The sequence below is a fragment of the Hordeum vulgare genome, chromosome 2H, assembly GCF_904849725.1.
Source record: "Hordeum vulgare subsp. vulgare chromosome 2H, MorexV3_pseudomolecules_assembly, whole genome shotgun sequence".
Taxonomy (NCBI): domain Eukaryota; kingdom Viridiplantae; phylum Streptophyta; class Magnoliopsida; order Poales; family Poaceae; genus Hordeum; species Hordeum vulgare.
In genome coordinates this window covers 602807675-602835059 of record NC_058519.1, presented here as the reverse complement: position 1 = coordinate 602835059, position 27385 = coordinate 602807675, and the positions used below count along the sequence as shown (strand labels likewise).

The window sequence follows — 27385 nt, the reverse complement described above, 5'->3', positions numbered from 1 at the left end:
AGTACAGGGTTGTGTTTGAGACTTCGGTGGTAGTTCGGACGTGGAGTTTTGGCACCCGAGCTCATTTGAGCTTGGGTGAACAGTAAAGTCGAAAAACGTTCGAAAAAAGTTCAAAAAATTCCGAATTCTTTTGAGACCAACCTTGTCAAAAGTTATAAGTGCATGTAAAAATGTAGCATGAAATAACATTTCTACAAGGCGTGGCAAAATAAACAAAATCAATACTCTGAAAATGTGCATTGTCAGAGTAACAATTTTGTTTATTTTGCCACACTTTATAGAAATGTTATTTCATGCCAAATTTTTGCATGCACTTGAAACTTTTGACAAGGTTGGTCTAAAAAAAATCTAATTTTTCTGAACTTTTTTCGACTTTACTGTTCACCCGAGCCAAAAGGCACTTTCCACTTATCTCTTAATACTTCCCTCTGACAGATTATTTGACTATGCTGTGGCTGACAACTGAAGAAATGCCATGGCGTCACTTCAGCAACATGCTGTGAAGTTTGAACAAAGTTCCAAATTTTGCTTCTGTTCAGGCAAACACTCCTTTGTCATCACACACATCAGCAAAACATGATTGGTTCTCTTCTCAGTCCTACATATCAGGATAGACAACTAGTTGGCCTCTTACAACAGTGCAAGAAACATCACAAGAGATACGGATCATATGGGTGGAATGTGATCACTTCTACCCGAGAGAAACCATAAATGGTGCCTATAAAACTAAGATCCGGCTAAAAGGTGAACACTACTGCCGCTCTCTACCCCGAGCATCAGTTGATCAGGTCCAATCTGCAAAACAAGACGAGCCCGATAAGTCAAAGGCGCACAGATAGAAAACAAAAACACCGAACATGCTTTTCTGAAAGAGAAAAACAGCGAGGCATGTAAACTCCCTAGTCCTTTTTATGCTTGTAAATTTGATGGAAAATGTCTTTTTTTTGCACCAGGTACAAAAGAGAAGTCTGGTGCTATAAAATTTTGCTAGTCACAACAAAATTTGTTCCTTGGGGCTAAAAAAATGCTCTTTTCCACATGAAATTTTACAGGCATATAAAACACTACAACAGCCCGCGCATAATTTTTTCCACTATTTTTGACATTTAAGTTGTGTTTATTTTACTGTTCACCACAGGTGCATGTGAGCTCAGGTGCATTTCGCTGCTTTCAGTAAGCAGCATAAGCTTGACATTTTTGTGTTAATTATTTTTGTTTCACAGCTCAGCTCTTGAGGAGGCGTATTTAGACATATGAGATGGTATTGCCGTATTGGTATGACCATCTCATCGAGTCTGTATTTGGACATATGACATGATATTACCATCTCATCGAGTCTGTCGATTATGCGAGGAAGGATGACGTAGCCCTGAGTAAACAATATACGACTCCAAACCATCATCGGAGCTTGCTTCATTTTGTTCCTGGCAGGTAACACGAAAAAGTCTGGTTTAGATACATTGTCACAAGTCAATATCAGCTATATATCCCCCACAGGCAAATCAGTTTACTTCACTACAAGGATGTTACCTGTTGGAAACTTGGTGGCATCGCTGGTTCACCCATTAATCCATTTGGTAAGCCACCAGTTGACATCATCTTCTGCATAGCACTCATTGCATCCGTGACTCTTGCCAAGTCCTCCTGCAGCTTTTTCTGGCTTTCCTCCATCACTATCACCTTCTTCCTTAGAGCGGCTGCCTCATCTTCGGCCTTTCTTTTAGCCCTTGCAGCTTCCAAGACTGCATTTTCCTGGGAGTTTTTGGGGCGACTTTCCTCTGTTACTGCCGCCTCTTTTCTCAGTGTGGAGGCTTCATCTCCAGCCTTCCTTTTGGCCCTCGCAGCTTGCGAGGCTGACTTGTCCTGCAGGTCTTTGGGGGAGGGCCCAACTGTACACCTGTGTCTGCGTGTACTAGCCATCCTTTCTGCACCCATGGCAGAACCTTCTGAATTCTCAACAGCAGGGTCACCAGATCGCGACTGCACGGTGAGCAAGGCATGTCAATTCTTGAGCGCGTCCAGGAGACAAGGGCAAAAACTAAGTTTGGATTTATAATTGCATGTAAAATCTAGTAATGGACTTGCTGGTATGATACATATTTTTTTTTCTTTTTTCATTGAAGTAACATATGAACAAATCATCCAGATAGAAAACAAGGAAATAAGAGTTACCTCTTCATGAAATATTCGTGCAAAGCTCTTTGATCCGGTTTTACTGATAAAGGTTGATTTCGCACGACAAGCTTTGCCGACAGTACTTCTAGCCTGTGTTTACAAGCATTTATTAATCATCCAAAATATTCAAGACTTCTACTCCCTCTGTTTCAAAATGGATGCCTTTTTTAGAGTTGGGCACAAGAATTAACTGCTGGTAAAATGTCTATAACTCTATTTGGCCCATCTCTTTTTCCTACAGGGTCATTAAATTACCTCTTTTTTTTCCCACAAAGCAAGGCATCCAAGCACAAAAACAGTTAATTAGCTCTTTTCAGATGACATTGATTAAAGTGCAGAAAAAAGACAATGACTTAAATTGCATTGAAAGTGTAGAAGGACATTTATTTTGAGAAAAAAAATGGAGATGCTAACAGGACTTACTTTTTGAAACAGAGGGAGTACATCGTTACAATAAATAAAAGAGAATGCACAGTATTACCTTTGCCTTTTCTGTATTCCAATATGCAACAAGGACTTGCCATTGTTCTTTTAGGACACGAGGAACTCGATCAGCAAGTCGTTCCTCTTCAGTTATATGAGGATCATAGTGTTTCCGTTTTAAATGACATTTCCAAATCCTCCACTTGTTTCTTATGGACCTCAGGAGCGACAACTCGTGAGATGGATCAACATCAAATTTAAGCTATACAAGGGAAAAAGTAGTATGAGAAGAAGTTACAGGCAGGGAAAAGAACAACATCAGTAATGCATACCTTAACAATGTGCCACATAACATCCTTGTTCTCCTTGGGAATATATGTCCAACTTACATACGTGAGAGGTGCCAACACTCCGTCTCGTGCTAGTGCGCCTAGAAAGTTAATCAACATGATTGCATTTTCTCCGATTGGCAGGCCCGAAGTGTTCAAGGAGACCGGTATCCGTACACCCTTGGGCAAGGTCCACACTTTGACACAAAGACGACCTCCAGCTTTCTTTCCCTTTGCAAGGGCCCTTCTGACCTCTAGAGGTAAATAGTTCCGTGCGAAATGCTCGGGGTCAGACATATCAGGAACTAAAGGAGTTGTGGTTACATCAGGGTCATCTAATTCATCAGAGATTTCTTGAGGCGCCTTATGTACAGAGGGAGTGCTAGGGCAATGATCGGCAACTATTCTATCAATATCTGGATGGTCAGACTCAGACATGCTTTGATTTGGAGATACAACATAGTCCTCATCGTTACCACTTTCTACAGAATCAGTGTCTGTCGAGGCAACTGACCCTTCACAATCTGGAGAGGGGGGACACTGCTGAAGAGGCACCCATTCAATTGATTCTTCATCCGTAGCATCTGCTGGCACTTGGACATTATGACCAAAATTCTGCAGGTCACCAGATTCGCTTTCTAGAGGTTTATTTTCCATAGCAGAAGATGAATCTTTGGCCAAACGTTTACTACGTTTAAGCTGAAGCCCTTCATTTGATGAAGCTATTGAGCCTTTTCTATTCTTCTTCTGAGTCCAACTACTAGTCTGCTTGGAAACATTACCTTCAGTCTGCTCCTTCTGGATTTCATCATTAGTGCATATATTTTTCTGTTTTAGATCGGCCAGCTTATTCGGAGGTGTAACCTGTTCCCGCCCCTTCAGAGTTGAAGTGTTGTCATGCATCCCATTAGCCTTACTTTGACGCTCAATATCGACCTGGATTTCATGACTATCAGTATCAGAGGTCTGTCCATCTGCCTGTTGTATATTGTGGTTCAGTGATTCCATATGTCTCTTCTCGGCAATAGTCTTGGGATTAACTAACTTTGATTTTTTCTGCTTGCTATACCTTGCGATGGTCTCCTTTATAGGAAATGAGTACATTGTTTCTCTATTAGTTAGATGAGTTGTAGGCTCATGAATTGCCTGATCCGGATGCTCTTTCTGTGTGTGTTCTGAACGAGTTGCATCAGACTGTTGTTTTTGCATATGTTGATTGACCTGATTTGTGGTCGATGCCTTTCTCTTCTCTACATTAACAGAGTTGGGTCCAACTGAACATCCAGTAGGCCAAGTGCTCTCCCTTGAAAGCATTTTATCGATCATCTCAGTGGATGCCTCTTCTCCATGATTTACTTGGTTGACTGGCGGATGAACCACCCCATCCAGATCTAGACAGTCTATCTGACTGCCTTCCACATGACTTTCATGATAATTCTGTTTTCGCACCTGCTGTATGATCTGAGTAGGAGTCCCCATATGCCTCTCCCCTATACTTGGAGTTTGGGGGCCAGTGGAGCATCCAACTCTATGAGTTGCAGTAGCCTCATATATCAGTTCAGTATGTCTCGCCTCTCTATAAACTTCATGGTTGAGAGGCCCATCCTGCATCTCCTCTGAATGAATGACTCTATGCAGGCGTGCCAGCTTCGCTCGCTTTGGCTGAACAGAGTAACCAGAGTATTGATCACTTACATGATTTTTGACCTCATTTTGAGGAAAAACGTGTGTTTCCTCATCACCTACAATACGACGGCCAAGAAGTGGGCCAAGTGAAGGTCGGTTTCTCTGAAGGCTACTATTTGCAAAAGTCTCGTTAGCCACAGGTATCTCTTCTCCATCAATCACATGATCACGGTACTCTTGTTCATCCCGATGCACATGGATGAGACGACCAGGACGCTCTACCTGTGTCCTCCGCGGAGGAATTAGCCTCACATCAGGTTCTGCTTGGGGTAGCCCTGCACGCATTGCGTAACTAGGACGCTCTTGCCATCTCTGCATCACAGAAAAAGAAAGGTGCGCCAGTGGGAGTGTGCCTCAACTGAGCTAGACTAGACACACTATAAAGTTGCACATATGAAATCATCAAGTGAGGGGGAGAATTGGAAAAAGGCTCTTTGTTCTACACTGGAAACCAGAGCCAGTTGAGGCAAAGTTACTACAGTGCAGGGCAAAAATATGGTGGTTTTCAACTGAAATGCTAAATTCTTCGATTCTGCAATACCAAAGTTCACAGCCCAACACAATGGAGAAGTATATGTACCTCCCGGGCAGCAACAACCGGAGGGACGGATGCCGAGGAGCGCGGTACGACGGCCGCTGCGGCGGAGGTCAGGATGTAGTTCCGGAGGCGGGCGGAGTCGACGACGAGCTCGGCGCCGCAGAAAGGGCAGGTGCAGCGCGACAGCCCGACCGGCACGCTGAGGAGCTCGCCGCAGGCGCCGCACGGCAGCCTGGCCCCGCGTGCGTCTGCGGCGCCGCGCGGCAGGGGCAGCGCCCTCCGGCGGGGCGGGGGCATGAGCTCCGGGGGGAGCGACTGCGGCGTGGCGCAGTCGGGGCAGACGAACTCCGTCAGCCCCCGCTCCACCTCCAGCGTCTCGCTGCACCCCGCGCAGCGCACCTCCAGGAGCTCCGTGGTGTCCTCGGCCGCCGCCGCCGTGGCTAACGGCGGTGGCGCCATCGCATTCGAGCAAGCTTAGGGCGTGGTTTCCGTTCCGGCGGCGGGGTCGGCACGGGCACGGTGGATGTGGGCTAGGGGTTTGCGGCCCCACGGTGGGTTTGGGTTTTGCGTTCTTTGGCGCTGGGCTGCCTTCCACTGCTGCAGGTACATAAGCATACCAAAAAAAAACATACAGTAATACTCCCTCGGTTCCTAATAAATACTCCTAAACAAGTACAGTATAAGAGCATTAAATGAGTATCTAAACGCTTGTATATTTCTTTACGGAGGAAGTACAAGACTTTTTTTAATTTTATTAGGGACTATATACGGATGTACTCCCTCCGTCCCAAAATTCTTGTCTTAGATTTGTTCAGATATGAATGTATTTAGTCACGTTTTAGTATTTTGATACATTCATTTCAAGACAAACCTAAGACAAGAATTTTGAAACGGAGGGAGTATATAAACATATTTTAAAATATAGATTCACTCATTTTGTTCCGTATGTAATTCCCTAATAAAATCTTAAAATAAACTTATATTTAGAAACGGAAGGAGTATAATATAACCTTTTTAAGCTTAAAAATTACTATAACTTTCTAATAACATTTCATTTAAAACTTATCCTGGTTTTTCTTGCGAATAACCCTATCCTGGTTCTTGATGTTGCATTTTTTTCAAAACTGATTAAAAAAATTGATGCGGAAATTATACAACAAATGTTTTGACTGTACATGGAGGAGGCCGTAAGTAAGGATTCTGAAAGTATGCAGGAGGAGAAAGGAGTGACCGAGTGAGGAAGCTTCTTCTTCTCGAGGATGTGGTTGTGGGTGATCTACAATTTAAAGCGCATCCGGTTTTGGCAATTACATCACGTAACAGGGAGGATGTTCAGAAGTCACCCCTTACGCTTAGTTCTCACAACAAACGAGCGCGTACAGGCGCTAATTCAGTTGATGATAAAAGCACTTCGACGGGCTCCCGAGAGGAGTCGCACCGGGCACAATGAATACGTTAATTTGGAACTATCGGGAGGCGGGGAACCGTCGGACAGTTCGCGAGGTGTTAGCCCTCTCAAAAGCCAATATCCCCAAGCTTGTCTTTCTTTGTGAAACAAGGCAAGCTGCAGATAAGATGGAGAAGCTAAGATGGAGACTTGGTCTGAAAGGTTTTTATGGTGAGAGTAGTTCAGGTTTGGGACGAATCTTTGATAGTTACATTGTTGGACTCGTGTCAGCGGTATGTTGATGTTTCTGTGGAAGATAGAGGTGCTGATAAGAAGTGGTGTATGACATTTGTGTATGGTGAGCCAAGAGTACAGATTAGATACAAAATGTGGGATCATCTTACTCGGTTAAGAGGGGTCTCACAAGAACCATGGCTCGTTTGCGGCGATTTTAACGAATCTTTGTGGCAGCATGAGCATATATCAAAAGCGAGAAGGTCGGAATCTCAAATGGAAGCATTCAGGAACTGTTTGATGTTATGTGAATTGCAGGACATTGGTTTCTCCGGTTCTCCTTTCACATATGATAACTGTCAATACTAGATCATGCCGGCGCGCATTGCTGCGTCCATCTATTGTTGCAATTTAATGTTAGGTAGCGATACAGATGAGCTAAGGTACAGATATATGTAAACATGTTGTTGATTAACTTTTATATTGTAATTATACCTTCTATTGTAGAATTTCTATACTTAAGAATAGTATGTGATAGGTTAGCCTAATGGTCATTATATTGCGTGATTAATTTGTGTGTAATATTCAAGCATTTATAACTATTCAGTTATCATTTTGCGTCATATATCTTTTTGTTGCAGGAATTTTGCACCATATATCTGTAGCTTATTAGTAAATAATTTTTGGATAAGTGATGAATAAAGTTTGTCCGTATTTACTGTGACTCCACCTGCGTTCGGAAAAGGAGGTACCATGATACAAGAGAGGAAGGAGCTCCAGGCTTCAATTTTTTCAGTGGTGGGCACTACAGGTCTGCTGCTTTCACTGCTGAATTGAGGGTAAGATTTCTGATTTGTCATATGAATTTAGAGAATAAGATGGCCAGATCAAATGTTAGCTTCTGCCCATGCAAGGAGAAAGTTTAACTGGGAACTAAAAAGGTGCATTTTGTTATGCTAATACAATTTGAGATAATATGGCACGGAGAGTGAAATATTCTTGGTAGAATAGTACTCCCTCCGTCCGGAATTACTTGTGTCAACAAAATGGAAATAAATGAATGTATCTAGATCTAAAATATATCTAGATATATCCACTTCTATGACAAATAATTCCGGACGAAGGGAGTAGAATATGAATCAATGCATTTTTATTATAGGAATAGACACGAGGCTATCGAACCAAACATTATTAAGAGGTAGAATAACCATACGTGTAGAATTGCATGTTTAATTATGCAGGGCACAGAAGACAATGTTGTTCTGATCATGCATTAGCATTTGTACACATGTGATATATTTATTAGTGGAAAACTAAATCACTCGAAAAGATGGACATATGCAGAAGGTTGTCATTCCTTTTATTAGCACTTCAAATACTGATCCAAGATCTTTTTAGTATCAATGCATCTTCTTTGCTGAAGGCAATTTGTTGACTTCAGTTCCAGCCCTGTAATCCACAGAATTGTTTGTAAATAAATATTGAGCAGACATGGAGCAATTAAGGTTCTAAGGTGTAGCTTAGAACTTTTGTAGGACTTCTTGCTAGTTGTGGCTGAATCATTTTTGCTTGGAGTTCCAACGTCAGAAGATGGTGATTCTTGTTACTTGGCAGAAGATGGTGCTATGTGTAACTAAGTAAGAAATGGTAGCACCGTTGCATCAAGTATAGGAGAAATCTGCACTCCACTGTTCATTTTCATCAGTGTTCTCCCGGTCGTTGTTGTTACTGCTTGTGTTTACCTATCAAATAAATATAGTGATAGATTAGTGTAAATTGAGCAAGGACGGGTGAACGTATTTAGTTATAGTTTTGATTGATTACATTGCTTCCATCCGCAAGAGTGTCAAAGATTGAGTTGGCTATAGCCTGACAATCATGAACAGTGCAATTAGCCAATTATACATTAGGTAAATAGATTTAAAATTTATATATCGCTAATGCAAAAGTGCACAATGACTTAGTTGATGTGCTGCTTGACCCAGAGCAACTTATTGCTCGAATTCGTCCTGCATTTTGGCACAAGGAACCTCACCAGTGAACAAAACAAATTCCATAGATGGAAGAAGAATTGGGGAAGAGGAGATGCATGAACGAGGAAGAAATAAAACCAAAAAAGCTAGTCCTGGTTACACGTCAGACTGTAAAGCATAAACACATGTTGATACAATTAAATCTATGTCGCTGAAAAATAAGTAAAAGAAAAGAATGCCCAGTACGAGATTTTCTCTATGTGCATCTTATATTTCCTATATTAAACCAATGTCGAAATTATTACACGTCTCATTATTTTAATGTAGAGTGAGTGCACTTCTTGTCTGCTTCTTTAAAAAATTTATAAACTGGTAATATTATCTTTGGTAAGTAAACTCCATGAGTCACATAAGCCTTGCTAAGTAAAGTTCTAGAAGCAAACATGAGGACAATCTTGGGAACGGAAAAAAATAAGTACCTTTAGCAAAAATCATGTTTCAGCATTTGTGTTGATTCTTGCACACCAGGATTCACAAATTCTGGGACATTCTGCAAATAAATCGTCTATACCCAAGATATATCGAATACTTTCACATGAAAATGAAGAAAAAGAATAAGAAGAAAAACATGGCACATATCATCCATTAATAAAGCTTAACATGATAGAAGGCGAAAAAACGGTGTCAGATTGACAATAAAGATACATAACTCCATGGGTACCCACTATTATTGGGGCTATCAAATTAGAACTCCATATCTATCAGAAAACTAACAAAGCTTGAGGGCCTCTTAAATATGAAGAAAGGACATGTGAGGAGAGGCCATATATATGGATTAAGAGAACTCACTTTTTATAAGCGGACTCCTTCATTAGACAACCAGGAGGTGGGGGCTTGGTCATGGGATTTGGGAACAAGAACAGTAGGGCTGGGGGCTTGGTCATGGGATTTGGGATCAAGAACAGTAGGGCTGGGGGCTTGGTCATGGGATTTGGGATCAAGAACAGTAGGGCTGCAGGGGCTCCTGTAGGATCAAAACAAACAGAGGACTTTCTTGCATGTTTTAATGTTTGGTTATTCAGTAACTCTGAAGTAATTCAATATAATTCTAAAAGCAACCTGATGTATATCGTTGCTATATATAGTACGCAATGCATTGGCATGACCCATTTGCTTGCTACAAATCCAAACTTTGCATTCACATATTTTTCTTTCTTTCTTTCTTCCCTATAGATTCACCAACAAAAGATCTTTGGCATAGAAATAACCATCTTCTTTAGTCGATATTTTATAATACAGCACACATGAACAATGAACTTCAAAAATCCTAGAATAGCAGTAGGAGAAAAAATGGGGAAACACGAACCTGCAGTGGATGTGCCGGACATGACCACGCGAGGTGGAGCCTGCGCCTCAGTCCTGCTGATAGTGGCGAGTTCAAGCGGCTGCATCCCGCAACCTTCGAGCCACTACAAACAGGCTCGATTTTGTCGGGCCTCCTCCTCCAGATCTCGGATGGCAGCTGAACACCGCGAAGAGATGAACCTCCTGGAGAGAGAGAGAGATATGGCGGAAGGAAGGACGGGAGGAGGACCGGGACAACGCCTGATGGAAGTCGTTGGTGGGCATCGGCTTCCTAGCCGAGCCATCTTCCACGCCGGCTCCAACCCTAGGTATGTCGTCGCCTGGTCGTGAGAGAGACGAGAGGTCGGGAGAAGGAGTCGATCTGATTCTGTCGATCAAGACGAACGACAGGCTCTCGCCTCCCGCGAATGGGGTAGAGGTTAATGGGCCGACAAAGGCCTGATGAACCACAAATCTCGGATTTTTCTTCGGGAGTAGCAGCCCCTTAGGACAAAGCATCTAACGACCAGAAATGACCCTAATGTGAGATCTAACGACCAGAAATCATGAGGGCGTAAGATTGCTCGGTTCAGGCTCAGTTTTATTGTCCTAATAAATGGCAATAGCAATGTGCGTGTGCAGATGGATCGGGTGTGTGCGGACGAACAATGGCGAGACCTATTTCCAGCATCTTCGTGCTCGGGCGAACAGTGGTTCACCTAGCATCTTCGTGCTCGGACAACTGCCCGATCGTCGTTGAGTTAGTCCCTAACGCAGGTGAACAAGGGCGTAGAGGTGCAAAGCGGTACGAGATAATGTGGGAATGGGATCCCACCTTACCTGACGTTATGGCTCGATCATGGGAAAGGAATAGACCCACTCGAAACTTGGGTTTGGTGGCTAAATCCCTGAAAGAGCTAATGAAGAATTTCAAATAATAGAGCAGTAAAGACTTCCACTACAAGAAATATGCTAACTTGCGACCTTCAATATTGGTCTCTGAATGGTTGTTGATTCCATTTCCGACCTTTTTACGACCAAAAACAGACGGTCAAAAGCTGAGGGTCTCTAATGAACTATAACGACCTTTTTTCTGGAATGGTCGAAGACATTTACGACCAAATGAAAGGTCGTTGGTTCTACAACCAATTGTTTTGGTCATTGGTTGTCTGCACAAGCCACGTCGAATCCAACGTGGCAAGCTGACGTGGCAAAGTTACGACCAATTGGATTGGTCGTTGATAAGAATCAGCCCGGTCCAGTTCAATCGTCTATATGGGCCTAGCCCTACAATTCAGCTCATTTATATTTTTTTCCTATTATTTTTTGTCAACTACATGGGCTAGGCCAACATTTTAGCCTTTTTTGTTTTCTGAGATGTGGTGTTTCTTTTTTGGGCTTAAGCCTTTTACATTCCATTTCCTTTGGAGGACCTCAACCTTTTTACAATCAATTTTTTATTGGGCTAGAGCCTTTTCTCACTTCATTTACTTTTTGGACTTTGGCCTTGTTGGTCTGACTCATCAGCTTCTTTTTCTCACATTTTCATAGTACACAAACGATAAACATTTCAAATGAAACAAACTGAATTCTTCAAACAATAGGCAAAATTAGCCTCTCACGATCTTTACATCATGTTCATACAACCAGATATGCTGCTGAGTGCAATATAACTAGCTACAAAGTATAACCAAAACACATGGTTGCATCTATTGGTGTCACACCCGCAGCTTGTCCTTGTGCTGAATGAAAGAAGATGTTGTTGTCGTTTCTTGTCGTTGGGCCTTGAGGAGCACTGGACGTCAAGGGCTCCTTGTCCTCCTCTCCTTTCCTCATTTGTGGAGGCTACCTACAACCCTAGATCGAATCAATCGAACAAAGAAAGTGGAAAAGCAAGCATCGACCCAGATAAAGATGCGGAGTGACCCGGAAAGACTGAAAAAAGAAAGTGGAAAAGCACAAGCTGATCAGCATTATTGGGACGAACAACAGATCCAATATATCACGTGGCCTCAATGCAGCAGGTCTTGCAGAAGTTGGTGATGAGATCCTTGCACTGGAAGCTGTTGTGGCCGTCGACGGTGGACTTGGCACAGGTCTTGCCTGCCGGGATGCAACCGGTCGGCGAGACGTCCATGCATTTGCACTACGGCTGGAAGGACCTAGTGAAAATGCAGCACTTGTCGCAGCACAGCATCACACCTACAGGAAGAAGCCAATGAAAGTCAATACGACTGCTACTACCTACATTGACTTACTCGACGAGGAGATGAAGAAAGAAAGGAGGATCCTGGCCTCACCTTGGCTGTGGGCTCGGAGTAGAGCTGCTGCGAGGACGGCGATGACGGCTAGCACGGTGAGCAGCACCTGTGGCCTCATGCTGTTGGTGGGTGGTGAGCTCCGACGGTTACGAGGAGCACCTAGGAATCGCGGGGCATCTCTGGCGGCGGAGATGTGTCCCGGGAGAGGGAGATGGACTGATGGGGGCTCCGCCTGAGGTGGGAGGGAAGCACAAAGGACGGGGAGAGGACACCGGCAGTAAGATTCGGGAGGGACGAGGCGATGGGTGAGTGGCGGCGGCGATGTGGGAGACGTGGGGAGGAGTGGATCGGTGTGGGTGGGACGAGGGGAGGGGGTGGATCGGTCTAGGTGGGATGAGGGTAGGGTTTGCGTTTTTTTTTTCGCTTGATCCGTTGAGAGACGTTGGATCCGTTGGCTTTGACGGCTCAGATAAGCTAGAGTGGGGTTGGCTTCCCTGCCACGCCATTGATCCCGGAGAAGGAGGTTTTAGCCAATAGGAAATCACCAAAAAAAATTGTGTTTGTTTACCCTATTACTTTTGATAAAATAAACATGTTAATATTTAGGAAATTTTCTCAAACATTTTTCCACACCTTCTAGGAATGATGAACCAATACCATGTCAAATTTCATATTCTGTAGACCTTATTTACATTTTCCAAAAAATGAAATGTTTAATATTTCCATTTTTTAGTGCCCAAAATGAGTTTTTTTGTGAAGGACCTACCATATATTTTTTTGTAAAATTGGACCAAATCATTTTTATAAAATACTAGGCCATATTTAATGTACAATTGACCCAAATGGTTGGGTGTCAAAAGTATTTATCCACCACTCGTCAAAATGACAATTTTTTGTCGATTCACTTGGAAACAGGTCAAATTTAAACAGCAGCTGCATTATAGATTGCTATTTCTTTTCTCCAAAAATCATTTATAGGTACAAAAGTATCTATTTTATCAGAGAAACACCAAATTTTTTCCAAGATTCAACCACCAGGTAGGAACGGTCATACCCGCTGTTTTGACCGCATTTTGAAATGGGCATGAAAAATTCAAAACAAATCAAAAAAATGGAAAACCTTCGCATTGTGTCATTATATGTCACAAAGTTACCAGGTAAAATAATAAACTGGTAATAAGGCAATTATTTTAAAAAAGTGTTCTCAGAAATGAGCTACCATGTGTGAAAAATCATGGCTTTCAAGCCAAATGATCAATCTTATGGCCACATTCATGGCATAGTTTGTTTAAATGATCTCATATTATGCACAAGGGTGCGTATTGGAATGGCAAACAATGTTGCCCAAGGAAGTTTTCATTTTCCTTGGACGGAAAATTCATTTTCCATTTCTTGAGTGCCCAAAATGAGTTTTTTTGTGAAGGACCTACCATATATTTGTTGTAAAATTGGACCAAATCATTTTTCTAAAATACTAGGTCATATTTAATGTACAATTGACCCAATGGTTTGGTGTCAAAATCTTTTATCCACCACTCACGAAAAAGATAATTTTGTTGCAATTTAGTTGGAAGCAGGTTAAGTTTGAACTGCAGCTACATTTTAGTTTGCACTTTATTTTTTACCAAAAATCGTTTATAGGTAAATAAGTATCTATTTTATGAGAAATACATGTGTGGTGGCCAGATGTCGAGGTTTGGATGGCGGGCGAGGGCCCCAACTCCAGAGCGCGTAAATTGGCATGCCAGCCGCGTGGTCACCGCGTGATCGTGGCGTTCCCACACGTTCTGGGTGGACTAGGGATGTCTGGTGGGTTGGACACTCCCTCGAGAGGTGTTAGGAAGAAGAATACAATATAAGAATCTCATGAGTATAAAGAAGTAAGCTCAAACATGAATTAACACCCAAGTGTTTGATTAGCGGTGGGGAAAATGCACATGGACAATGGGCCTAAATTTTGGTTGAGGATGATCACCTACTAAGGAGACTCTCTTGGCAAAATTTTAGCTCAAATGGATGACTCTAGGTGGCACTTGCTTTGTAAAGTACCACACTGTGCAGAAATATGGATGTTGAAGCTAAGAACAAAATGAATGAATCAACTGAGCTGACATTTGGTGGATGATGTTCATTTGGGCATATGAAGGAACTGTAAAAAATTTATACCATTTGGACATGCCAAAATGACACTTTCTTCACAATGTGCCAATCTGCACAGAAAATGGTAATTGAAACTGGGATCACATAGATGATTGGATTGAGCTGAAATTTGGAGGAGGATGATAAGTTGGGCACATTAAGGCACTGTAAAAATTTCATAAAATTTGGATAAATAAAAATTGTACTTGCATCACAATGCGCTCCACTGAACAGAACATTGGGAAACATATTGAGGGAAACTAGCTAAATTAAATGGGCTAAAATTTGGTGGAGGGAGGTTCTATGGTCAATTTCATGCCATGGTAAATTTTCATCAACATTAAGAAATATAAAATGTAGTTGCTTCACAAACTGAAAATATTACCAGAAACAAAGATTGGATGATGAGCTCACATGGATTGTTAGATGGGGCTCAAAATTTCTAGAGAGCTACGGTTTTGGCGTATAGAAGATGTGGGAAAAATTCAACTCATTACGATAAACCTAGCTAGTACTTCCTTCACAAAGTTGTTAGCTAAGCACAAACTTTGGAAATTTGATGAAAAAGATTTACTAGGCAAATGGAGACGGAATTTTTCATGAGGCAATGATTTGGATAGGCAGGAGTTACCAAAAATATTGAGGGCAATAAAAAATAGAAATATCACCTCCTTCACAAAATGCTATTCTCAAGAGAATAGGAAAATGAGTATTGCTGAATTATTTCCAAACTATGGAAGGAAGGGTTTTCACATATTTGAGGAATATATGATCCAAAGGATTTATGAGAATTTTTGGAATGAAAAAATAGTAGGTTGCTTCACAAACTAGGTCAAAATTGACACATGCACACGACACATAGGCAAAATTGATGATGTGGCGCCTAGTCATAGCTATGACCATCTATATTGGTCGTAATTAGCTACAAATTAGGCAGCGGACCAGGGCTATCTGCTTTATGACCATTTCTCGTAAGGAAATTACGACCTTTTTTGACCAAATTGTTCGTTATGGTTTGGGGTTGGAGGCTCCCGAAGAGCTTACGACCAATTGATCTCAAATGGTCGTTGATTTACGACCATTTCAGCCAGTGTCACTGCGAGAAGGTTACTAGTTGACATATTTCTTGTAGTGTTCGGTCATGTGCTACGTGATATTGAGAGGTTGCGAACTAAGCTCGCAGGTCTTCAAGAAGGGATTGCAGATAGACGTGTCATAAGGCAGACGATGAGTGAGCTAGACGAACTTTTGTATTGGGAAGAAATGTTATGACTGCAACGGTCGAGGATTACTTGGTTAAAAGAGGGAGAAAGGAACACTCAATATATGAACCGTAGAGTTGTTTGGCGAGCGAGACGCAACTACATTAAGAGGTTGCGCAAACTTGATGGCACTTGGTGTATTGCCCCTTCAGAGATGGAGCACATGACGCACTCATATTTTCAGGGGGGTATATTCGAAGGATCCAACTTTGTCCCATGATGAGGTCGTTGATTGTATTGAAGGGAAAGTGACAATGGAGATGAATAACATGCTATGTGCCCCCTTCTCTGAGAAGGAGATTTCAGATGCGCTTTTCCAAATAGGGCCACTAAAGGTCCCTGGGACAGATGGATTTCCAGCATGCTTTTATCGGCGTAATTGGGCGGTATTAAAAGGTGAGATTGTGGCAGCAGTGATGGAATTTTTTTCTACTCGTGTGATGCCTAAAGGGGTCAATGAAACGACCATTGTGTTGATCCCTAAAGTTCATTTTTCCAAAGAACTAAAGGATTTTAGACCGATTAGTCTATGTAATGTGATATATAAGATCGTCTCTAAATGCATGGTTAACCGATTACGCATTATTTTGTGTGAACTTATTACGAAAAAATAGAGTGCATTTATTCCAGGGAGGCTCATTACAGATAATTCTATCATAGCTTTTGAATGTTTGTACTACATCCAGACGGTTAGAGCCAATTCATTAACATGTTGTGCATACAAACTTGATTTATCAAAGGCCTACGACCGGTTGGATTGGGCTTCTCTAGAGAAGGCTCTTGGTAAATGGGGTTCTCACAGCGGTGGATTTCATGGATCATGGCGTGTGTGTCTTCGATTAAGTACTCAGTGAAATTGAATGGAAAATTACTAGAGTACTTCATTCCCTCCTGCGGTCTCAGACAAGGTGACCCCTTGTCCCCGTTCCTTTACCTTGGTGACCCTGTATGTCAATGAACACAAGAATATTTTGTGCTCCAAACACCCGGAGCAGTGAGACGACTGGATTACATGTGAACACATCAGGACTTTCAGCAGTTGGTTGCAAACAGATCTCATGGGTGAAAACACTGTTGAAGGTGAACTATACTCGTTGGCCAGGGGAGCATCTTCGACTGTATTGACTTACAAAGGGTACAAGATAAATGGTAATACATTTTACACGATCACCCAAGATCAAAAGAGCACCAACCAAAACAATGGTGTCCTCTTTGATGCAGCAACCAATAGGGGAAAGGACACATATTATGGTTACATAGTGGACATATGGGAACTTGACTATGGACATGATTTTAAGGTCCCTTTGTTTCGGTGCAAATGGGTCAATCTGTCAGGAGACGGGGTACAGGTAGACCCACAGTACGGAATGACAGCAGTGGATCTAAACAATCTTGGGTACACAAATGAACCATTCGTCCTAGCCAATGATGTGGCGTAGGTTTTCTATGTGAAGGACATGTCTACCAAACCGCGAAAAAGAAAAGATAAGGAAGCGAATACATCATACGACGAGCCAAAGGGTCACATAGTTCTTTCAGGGAAAAGAAACATCGTGAGAGTGGAGGGCAAGGCAGACATGTCTGAAGATTATGAAAAGTTTTATGAAATTCCTCCATTCAAAGTGAAGGATGACCCAAGCACCATGTTAAGCGATGAAGATTATCCATGGTTACGACGCAATAAGCAAGGGACACACGCGAAGAAAAAGTGAAGACTTCCTCTCCACAACTATTCCGATGATGGCTCTGATGATGGATTTAATTACGTGTAGAAATGAAATCCCTTTGTAGTAGACGAGTTTTCGTCCGAAATCGTGATACTTCGAAAGAGATTGTCCATTTTGTACACGAAGTGCATCTAGTTTTTGGCGTGACCCTCTCAACTTTTTAGCACATGTTATGTGTGTGAAATGATGAGACCATGCCAACTTTCAACCTTTTCAGAGTTCATTTGTAGTGCTTTTCAATTTCAGGGTCATTTAGCTAAAAAAATCAGTAAATGCATGAAAAATACCAAATGAAGTCGGAAAGGGTTAAAAATTGATGATGTGGCTTTGAATGGTGGATGTTGAACGCACAAAAAGTCTGTAGTTGAAATAAGTTCAAAAAATGAAATCCCTTTGGAACACATGGGTTTTCATCTGAAACCGTGATATTTCGAAAGAGATTGTCCATTTTATACACGAAGTGCATCCAGTTTTTGCCGTGACCCTCTCAACTTTTTAGCACATGCTATGTCTGTGAAATGATGATACCATGCCAACTTTCAACCTTTTCACAGTTAATTTGCAGTGCTTTTCTATTTCACCGTCATTTAGCTTAAAAAATCAGTAATTTCATGAAAAATACCAAATGAAGTCAGAAAGGGTTGAAAATTGATGATGTGGCTTCGAATGGTGCATGTTGACCGCACAAAAAGTTTGGAGTTGAAATAAGTTCAAAAAATTGAAATCCCTTTGTAGTAGATGAGTTTTCATCCTAAACCCTAATACTTCGAAAGAGATTGTCCAATTTGTACACAAAGTGCATCCAGTTTTTGTCGTAACCCTCTCAACTTTTTAGCACATGCTATGTGTGTGAAATGATGATACCATGCCAACTTTCAACCTTTTCAGAGTTCATTTGTAGTGCTTTTCAATTTGAGGGTCATTTAGCTCAAAAAATTAGTAAATGCATGAAAAATATCAAATGAAGTCAGAAGGGTTAAAAATTAATGGCGTGGCCTTGAATGGTGCATGTTAAACGCGCAAAAAGTTTGGAGTTGAAATAAGTTCAGAAAATCAATAAAAAATATCAAAGTATTTATTTGTTAAAAATAATGAACTAAAAAGAATCAACTAAAAAGAATCAAGTAAAACATTAACTAAAAAGAATCAAAAAAAGATCAACAAAAAAGAATTCTGATAAAGTTTTCTTGTTAAAATCTTTAATAGCAAATTAAAATAACAAAAAAATAAAAATACCGCCTACTGGGCCACCACGGCCTACATACGACCCGCGTGTTGTCGTGCCAGTCGGAGGCCTTTAGTACCGGTTGGTGGCCTCAAACGGGACTAAAGGCCTGCGGTTCCTGCCATTTTGCGCTGCTGAAAATGAGTTCTAGTCCCGGTCGGTGGATGCAACTGGGACTAAAGGGGGAACTTTAGTCCCAGTTCCAGCCACGAACCGGGACTAAAGGGCGTCCTATATAAGCGGGGCTTTGCAAAGTTTCCAAATCCCCCATCGCTAGTTTCTTCTCCTCCTCTCCCGTGACGGCGCTTGATACGTCTCAGACGTATCTATAATTTTTGATGGTTTCATGCCGTTATCTTGTCAACTTTGGATGTTTTATATACCTTTTATATCTTTTTTGGGACTGACTTATTAATCCAGTGCCAAGTGCCAGTTCCTGTTTTTTATGTGTCTTTGACTCTTTTCAGATGTGATTTTGGAACGGAGTCCAAACGGAATAAAATCCCCGAAATAAGTTTTTCCAGAACGGAAGAAGATCGGGAGGCTTGAGGGCCAAGGCACGGGGCCCACAGGGAGCCCACAAGCCATGTTGCCGCGGCCACGGGGCCCGCGGCAACCAGGTTTCTGGCCTCCCTGGCGCTCCCCTGCCCTAGCTCTTTGGCCTATAAATTCCCTAAAAATCCAGAAAAAATCAGGGCATCCACGAAAACACTTTTCCGCCGCCGCAAGCTTCCGTTTCCACGAGATCTCATCTGGACACCCTTCCCGGTGCCCTGCCAGAGGGGACTTTGGAGTTGGAGGGCTTCTACATCAACATCACCACCTCTCCAATGACTCGTGACTAGTCCACTTCAGACCTACGGGTCCGTAGTTAGTAGCTAGATGGCTTCTTCTCTCTCTTGGATCTTCAATACAAAGTTCTCCATGATCTTCATGGAGATCTATCCGATGTAATCCTCTTTGGCGGTGTGTTTGTCGAGATCCGATGAATTGTGGATTTGTGATCAGATTATCTATGAATTATAATTGAGTCTTTGCTGATTTCTCATATGCATGATTTGATATCCTTGTAAGTCTCTCCGAGTCTTGGGTTTTGTTTGGCCAACTAGATCTATGATTCTTGCAATGGGAGAAGTGCTTGGTTTTGGGTTCATATCGTGTGGTGACCTTTCCAAGTGACAGATGGGGCAGCAAGGCACGCATCATGTTGTTTCCATCAAGGGTAACAAGATGGGCTTTTATCGTAGATATGAGATTGTCCATCTACATCATGTCATCTTGCTTAAGGCGTTACTCTGTCCTTTTGGACTTAATACACTAGATGCATGTTGGATAGCGATCGGCGTGTGGAGTAATAGTAGTAGATGCAGAAAGTATCGGTCTACTTGTTTTGGACGTGATGCCTATATATATAATCATTACCTTAGATAACGTCACGACTTTGCGCGGTTCTATCAATTGCTAGACAATAATTCGTTCACCCACCGTCTACTTGCTTTCATGAGAGAAGCTACTAGTGAACACTACGGCCCCCGGGTCTATTCACAACTATCGTTTCCACTTTCACTTTGACTTTGCTTTGTTTTCCTTTGTTGCTTTCAGTTCTCACTTTGCAAACAATCTATAAGGGATTGACAACCCCTTCACAGCGTTGGGTGCAAGCTCTTTGTGTTTGTGCAGGTACTTGTGCTTGACGATATCTTCCCACTGGATCGATACCTTGGTTCTCAAACTGAGGGAAATACTTACCGCCGCTGTGCTACATCACCCTTTCCTATTCAAGGGAACACCAACGCAAGGCTCCAAGGCCGCGGGGAAATCCTTTGCATATTTGCCAAGGAAGTCCCTATAGGCATAGCCGTAGCAGCATGATTTCTGGCGCCGTTACGAGGGAAGGTGTGTTGTAGCAGTAGCAGAAGGATTTCTCGCGCCATTGCCGGGGAGGAGGATCAAGTCAAGAATAGTCTCTCGTCAACGTGCTGATTTCTGGCGCGGGGAGGAGAGATCAAGTCATCTATCCAAGTAGGTGTCACAAACTCATCTCTTGCATTTACTTCTTTGCCAGTTGCCTCTCGTTTTCCTGTCCCCCACTTCACATTTGCCGTTTTCTTTTGCCTTTCTCCCTTGCCGTTTCCTTTTGCCTTTTTGCCGTTTTCCTTTGTCGTTTCCTTTTGTCTTTTGCCTTTTTGTCGTTCTCTTTTGCCCGCTTTACTCACTTACTTCCTGCTCGTTTGTGTGTGGGATAGTCCATCAATGGCTAGACCCACTACTCCAAACGATACCCCTCAGAACGAAGTTCTCAATTTCAGGCAGAATGAGGAAGAAAATTTAAAGGACGCTTGGTACAGGATTTGCAATGCTCAAAGTAGATCTACTCGTAAGCAATCCACTACCGTTCTTCTTCGCAGTTTTTATGTTGGAATCTCTCCTTGGAATAGGCATATCCTTGATACCATCATAGGCGGGAACTTTTTGGGGAGCCATACTGTTGACTCCTGTGGAGTTATCATGAATTTGGTAGGCTCACCCCCGCTCATGGTTAATGGAACTTCCTTGACCTTGGAACACGTGATGCAAAGGCTTGACGCTATTGAAAACAAAATTGCCACAGTTGAACTTATTGAGGGTTTGGATAGGAAGATTCACAATCAAATTACTTAGTACAAATCCAAAGTGGGAATGGTTTTGAAAATTTTAAGGGAGAAGAAACTTATAGTTAATGATTCCTCTAGAATTGGCAAACTAGAAGATGTCATAACCAACTTGGGTTCCGCTTTTGCCGCTGTGCAAAATACTCCAAATCTCACTCTCAAAATGACCGTCAAGTCTGTTTTTGTTCCCAAAGCTAGTGGTGAGTCATCCAATAAAGATGAAGATCTTAAGATGATAAATGATCACGCTACTTATGGTTTGAGCACCAAAGATGACTATACGTGATTCCATCACCTTTTGCCTAGCTAAGAGCGTTAAACAATAGCGCTTGTTGGGAGGCAACCCAACGAATCTATCCTTTTTCTTTGTGTTTTGTGTTTTCCACACTTTCATAATTATGTTATGATTGTGTTTTTTGTGTTTCTTTTTGCATTTGTGCCAAGTAAAACCGTTATGATTAGTCTTGGGGATGATCGTTTGGTCATGCTGGAAAAGACAGAAACTTTCTGCTCACGAAACGAATTTTCATGTTTTTTCTGTAATAGCTTTTGAGTTGATTCTTTTTGATGATGATTGCTACACAAATTCTTCATACTTTCGTAATTTTTCAGAATTTTTTAAGTACATAAGTTTACGAAGTATACAGATTGCTACAGACTGGTCTGCTATTAACAAATTCTGTTTTTGTTGAGTTGGTTGCTTATTTTGATGAAACTATGGACAGTATCGGGGGGTATTAGCCACGGAAGAATGAAAATACAGTAACCCAACATCAACATAAGTAGAATTTAAGTTTGCTACAGTATCTAAGGAAGTGGTGGTTTGCTTTCTTATACTAATGTTATCACGAGTTTCTGTTTAAGTTTCGTGTTGTGAAGTTTTCAAGTTTTGGGTGAAGTTTTTATGGACAAAAAGATAAAGAGTGGCAAGAGCTCAAGCTTGGGGATGCCCAAGGCATCCCAAGTTGATTCAAGCATGACGTAAAAGCCTAAGCTTGGGGATGCCCCGGGAAGGCATCCCCTCTTTCGTCTTCAATCCATCGGTAATGTTACTTGGGGCCATATTTTTATTCACCACATGTTATGTGTTTTGCTTGGAGCGTCTTGTATCGTAGGAGTATTTTATTTTTGTTGTGTCACAATCATCCTTGCTGCACACCTAGAGATATACATGCACTCACCATGATTTTGTCGAGCTTCACTTATATCCTTTGGTTAGACAATTCAGCTCACATGTGCTTCACTTATATCTTTTGAGCGAGTTGATTTTGCTCTATGTGCCTCACTTATATCTTTTAGAGCACAGCGGTGCATGGCTTGGTAGTTGATCTATGATTTGATAGTAGTCTCAAAAGGGGTAGTTATCTAAAGGGATATGAAAACTTCCACCTTCATGTGCATTGAATAGTTAGAGAAGTTTGATTATGCATCTCAATTAGTTTTGAGTTCTGGTTGTGGTAATATTGAAGTTATGCTAGTAAGGTGTTGTGGATCTAGAAATACTTGTGTTGAAGTTAGTGATTCCCGTAGCATGCACGTATGGTGAACCGCTATGTGATGAAGTCTGAGCATGATTAGTTTATTGAGTGTCATCCTTTGTGTAGCGGTCGGGATCGCGTGATGGTTTATACCTACCAACCCTTCCCCTAGGAGTATGTGTTGAATGCTTTGTTTCGATTACTACTAAAACTTTTGCAACAAGTATATGAGTTCTTCATGACTAATGTTGAGTCCATGGTTTAGATGCACTTTCACCTTCCACCATCACTATCTTCTTTAGTGCCGTGTAACTTTCGTCGGTGCACAAAACCCGCCAATAGCCTCCCTCAAAACAGCCACCATACCTACCTACTATGGCTTTTTCAAAGCTATTCCGAGATATATTGCCATACGACTACCACCATGACATGTGCCACCACTTCTACATTGCCATTGCATGATTGTAAGATAGCTAGCATGATGTTTCCATTGATGTGTATGCCATGCTAGATCATTGTCACGGTACACTACCGAAGGCATTCCATATAGAGTCATCATTGCTCTAAGTTTTGAGTTGTAAGTGTGATGATCATCATTGATGAAGCATTGTCCCATGTGAGGAAATAAAAGAGGCCCAAGATGCCCACCAAAAAAACAGGCCAAAGAGCCCACCAAAAAAATGAGATAAAAAGAGAGAAGGGACAATGCTACTATCCTTCCACACTTGTGCTTATTAAGCACCATGATCTTCATGATTGAGAGTCTCTCGTTTTGTCACCACCATATAACTAGTGGGAAATTTTCATTATATAACTTGGCTTGTATATTCCAATGATAGGCTTCCTCAAAATTGCCTTAGGTCTTCATGAGCAAGCAAGTTGGATGCACACCCACTAGTTTTCTTTAAGAGCTTTCACATACTCTTAGCTCTAGTGCATCATTTGTATGGCAATCCCTACTCATTCATGTTGATATCTATTGATGAGCATCTCCATAGATCATTGATATGCCTAGTCAATGTGACCATCTTCTCCTTGTTTGCCTTGCAACCTCCACCACACTCCACACTACTTATAGTGCTAAAACCATGGCTCACGCTCATGTATTGCGTGAGAGTTGAAAAAGTTTGAGAAAGTAAAGGTGTGAAAACAATTACTTGGCCAATACCGGGGTTGTGCATGATTTAAATTCGTTGTGCAAGGATGATAGGGCATAGCCAGACTATATGATTTTGTAGGGATAACTTTCTTTTGGCCTTGTTATTTTGAAAGTTCATGATTACCTTGCTAGTTTGCTTGAATTATTATTGTCTCCACATCGATAGAAAACTATTGTTTTGAATCTAATGGATCTGAACATTCACGTCACATAAGAGGAGTTTCAAAGGACATCTATGCTAGGTAGCATGAAAGCATCAAAAATTCATTCTTTATCACTTCCCTACTCGAGGACGAGCAGGAGTTAAGATTGGGGATGCTTGATACGTCTCAAACGTATCTATAATTTTTGATGGTTTCACGCGGTTATCTTGTCAACTTTGGATGTTTTATATACCTTTTATATCTTTTTTGAGACTAACTTATTAATCCTGTGCAAAGTGCCACTTCTTGTTTTTTCTGTGTTTTTGACTCTTTTCAGATCTGATTTTGGAACGGAGTCCAAACGGAATAAAATCCCTGAAATAAAATTTTTCCAGAACGGAAGAAGATCGGGAGGCTTGAGTGCCAAGGCAGGGAGCCCACAAGCCCTGTTGCCGCGGCCAGGGGGGCCGCGACAACCAGGCTTGTGGCCTCCCTGGCGCTCCCCTGCCCTAGCTCTTTGGCCTATAAATTCCCTAAAAATCCAGAAAAATCAGGGCATCCACGAAAACACTTTTTCGCCACCGCAAGCTTCCGTTTCCGCGAGATCTCATCTGGAGACCCTTCCCGGTGCCCTGCCGGAGGGGACTTTGGAGTTGGAGGGCTTCTACATCAACATCATCGCCTCTCCAATGACTCGTGAGTAGTCCACTTCAGACCTACGGGTCCGTTGTTAGTAGCTAGATGTCTTCTTCTCTCTCTTGGATCTTCAATACAAAGTTCTCCATCATCTTCATGGAGATCTATCCGATGTAATCCTCTTTGGCGGTGTGTTTGTCGAGATCCGATGAATTGTGGATTTGTGATCAGATTATCTCTGAATTATATTTGAGTCTTTGTTGATTTCTTATATGCATGATTTTATATCCTTGTAAGTCTCTCCGAGTCTTGGGTTTTTTTTGGCCAACTAGATCTTTGATTCTTGCAATGGGAGAAGTGCTTGGTTTTGGGTTCATATCGTGTGGTGACCTTTCCCAGTGACAGATGGGGCAGCAAGGCACGCATCGTGTTTTTGCCATCAAGGGTAACAAGATGGGCTTTTATCGTAGATATGAGATTGTCCATGTACATCATGTCATCTTGCTTAAGGCGTTACTCTGTTATTTTGGACTTAATACACTAGATGCATGCTGGATAGCGGTCGACGTGTGGAGTAATAGTAGTAGATGCAGAAAGTATCGGTCTACTTGTTTTGGACGTGATGCCTATAGATATAATCATTGCCTTAGATAACGTCACGACTTTGCGCGGTTCTATCAGTTGCTCGACAGTAATTCGTTCACCCACCGTCTACTTGCTTTCATGAGAGAAGCCACTAGTGAACACTACGGCCCCCGGGTCTATTCACAACTATCGTTTCCACTTTCACTTTGACTTTGCTTTGTTTTCCTTTGTTGCTTTCAGTTCTCACTTTGCAAACAATCTATAAGGGATTGACAACCCCTTCATAGCGTTGGGTGCAAGCTCTTTGTGTTTGTGGAGGTACTTGTGACTTGACGAGATCCTCCCACTGGATCGATACCTTGGTTCTCAAACTGAGGGAAATACTTACCGCCGCTATGCTACATCACCCTTTCCTCTTCAAGGGAACACCAACGCGAGGCTCCAAGGCCGCGGGGAAATCCTTTGCATATTTTCCAAGGAAGTCCCTATAGGCGTAGCCGTAGAAGAAGGTTCCTCGCGCCGTTACCAGGGAAGGTCTGTTGTTGCAGTAGTAGCGCTGACGACCACCTCGACGCTGCCAGGCTGCCCGACCGCGTCATTGCCCCTCGCCGATGCCCTCGCCCCTGCCATGTCGTCCTTCGGTGCCCGCGCGCCCCCTCCATCGGCCGGTGAGGCAAGCGCATCCCCTCCGGTGCCCGCACGCCCCCTTCATCTCGGCGGCCCTCGTTTGCTCCACCCGCGCCCGCGCGTCCCCGCCGCCACGCCCAATGCATCATCGTCGCTGTCAGCACCTTCCTCTCGACCCCGGACAACACCGCCACCACCTTCACGCCAGCCAACATCACCTCACCGCCGCCAACACCAACACCTCAACACCACCGGCCGTGAGGTATATATGGCCGGCAGGCGGTAGCTATATTCTTTTTGTTTTTGTTGTTTTATTTTTGTTCTAGTATGGATATGATCTATACATGTATATGAGAATTTGATATATGTATGGGTATTGTATGGATAATTTGGATAGACTATATGATAATATATAGTGTTACATATATATGAATATTGGTGTATACATGTTTTATTTTTTGTTTAATTTGTAGATGGATGCATGCATGTATGAGTCTGAGAGAATACACATGTGTGTGAAAATTTTGTCCAAAATATAGCTAAACGTAGGTCAATTCATGAGTCTCGGTCGACGATCGCCGGAGGAGTCCCTGCTGCGGCAACAAAAGTCCTTCCTTGGCGCTAGGAATTCTTTTTGTTACTTCTCTGGTTTCCGTCGGTTTTTCCCTTAAAGAGGAAAGGGTGATGCAGCACAGGAGCAGTAAGTATTTCCCTTAGTTTGAGAACCAAGGTATCGATCCAGAAGGAGGGTCTCGTCAAGTCCAGAGTACCCGCGCAAACACAAACAAGCTTCCAACCAACGCTTCAAAGGGGTTGTCAATCCCTTCAAGATTGTTTACAAAGTGAGATCTGAAGGCAGAAATTACAGCGGAGTAAAAAGTGTAAGGCTGAAAATATGGTGTGGAGTAGACCCTGGGGGCCATAGTGTTCACTACAGGCTTCTCTCATAATAGCAAATATCATGGTGGGTGAACAAATTACTGTCGAGCAATTGATAGAACCGCGCAAAGTCATGACGATATCTAAGGCAATGATCATACATATAGGCATCACGTCCGAGACAAGTAGACCGATACTTTCTACATGTACTACTATTACTCCACACATCGACCGCTATCCAGCATGCATCTAGTGTATTGAGTTCATGACTAACAGAGTAACGCCTTAAGAAAGATGACATGATGTAGAGGGATAATCTCAAACCAATGATGAAACCCCCATCTTTTACCCTTGATGGCAACAACATGATGCGTGCCTTGCTACCCCTTCTGTCACTGGGTGAGGTCACCGCACGGTATGAACCCAAAACCAAGCACTTCCCCCATTGCAAGAATCATAGATCTAGTTGGCGATACAAAACCCACAACTCGAAGAGAATTACAAGGATATGAAATCATGCATAA

General features: G+C 42.3%; 1 protein-coding gene and 1 pseudogene across 1 annotated transcript; both read right to left on the bottom strand.

Moving 5' to 3' along the window:
- Positions 1 to 534: 534 nt before the first annotated feature.
- LOC123427652 lies at positions 535 to 5693 on the bottom strand. Its single transcript, XM_045111743.1, has 7 exons — positions 5194 to 5693; positions 2931 to 4925; positions 2657 to 2860; positions 2173 to 2265; positions 1531 to 1980; positions 1325 to 1424; positions 535 to 795 (listed from the first exon to the last, which is right to left on the bottom strand). The coding sequence occupies exons 1-6, from the start codon at positions 5608 to 5610 to the stop codon at positions 1329 to 1331; spliced, it is 3255 nt and encodes a 1084-aa protein (XP_044967678.1). The 5' UTR covers positions 5611 to 5693; the 3' UTR covers positions 535 to 795; positions 1325 to 1328.
- Positions 5694 to 12091: 6398 nt separating this feature from the next.
- On the bottom strand, positions 12092 to 12468 carry LOC123428720 (annotated as a pseudogene).
- Between the last annotated feature and the right edge of the window lie 14917 nt (positions 12469 to 27385).

What these genes read in the sequence shown, in the direction of transcription:
- LOC123427652 (XM_045111743.1), bottom strand. Translation starts at nt 5,610, where the DNA reads ATGGCGCCACCGCCGTTAGCCACGGCGGCGGCGGCCGAGGACACCACG. An exon ending in TTATGTGGCACATTGTTAAG is followed by an intron (nt 2,861 to 2,930) that starts GTATGCATTACT and finishes TCCCTTGTATAG; the next exon opens with CTTAAATTTGATGTTGATCC. An exon ending in CACGAATATTTCATGAAGAG is followed by an intron (nt 1,981 to 2,172) that starts GTAACTCTTATT and finishes CTCACCGTGCAG; the next exon opens with TCGCGATCTGGTGACCCTGC.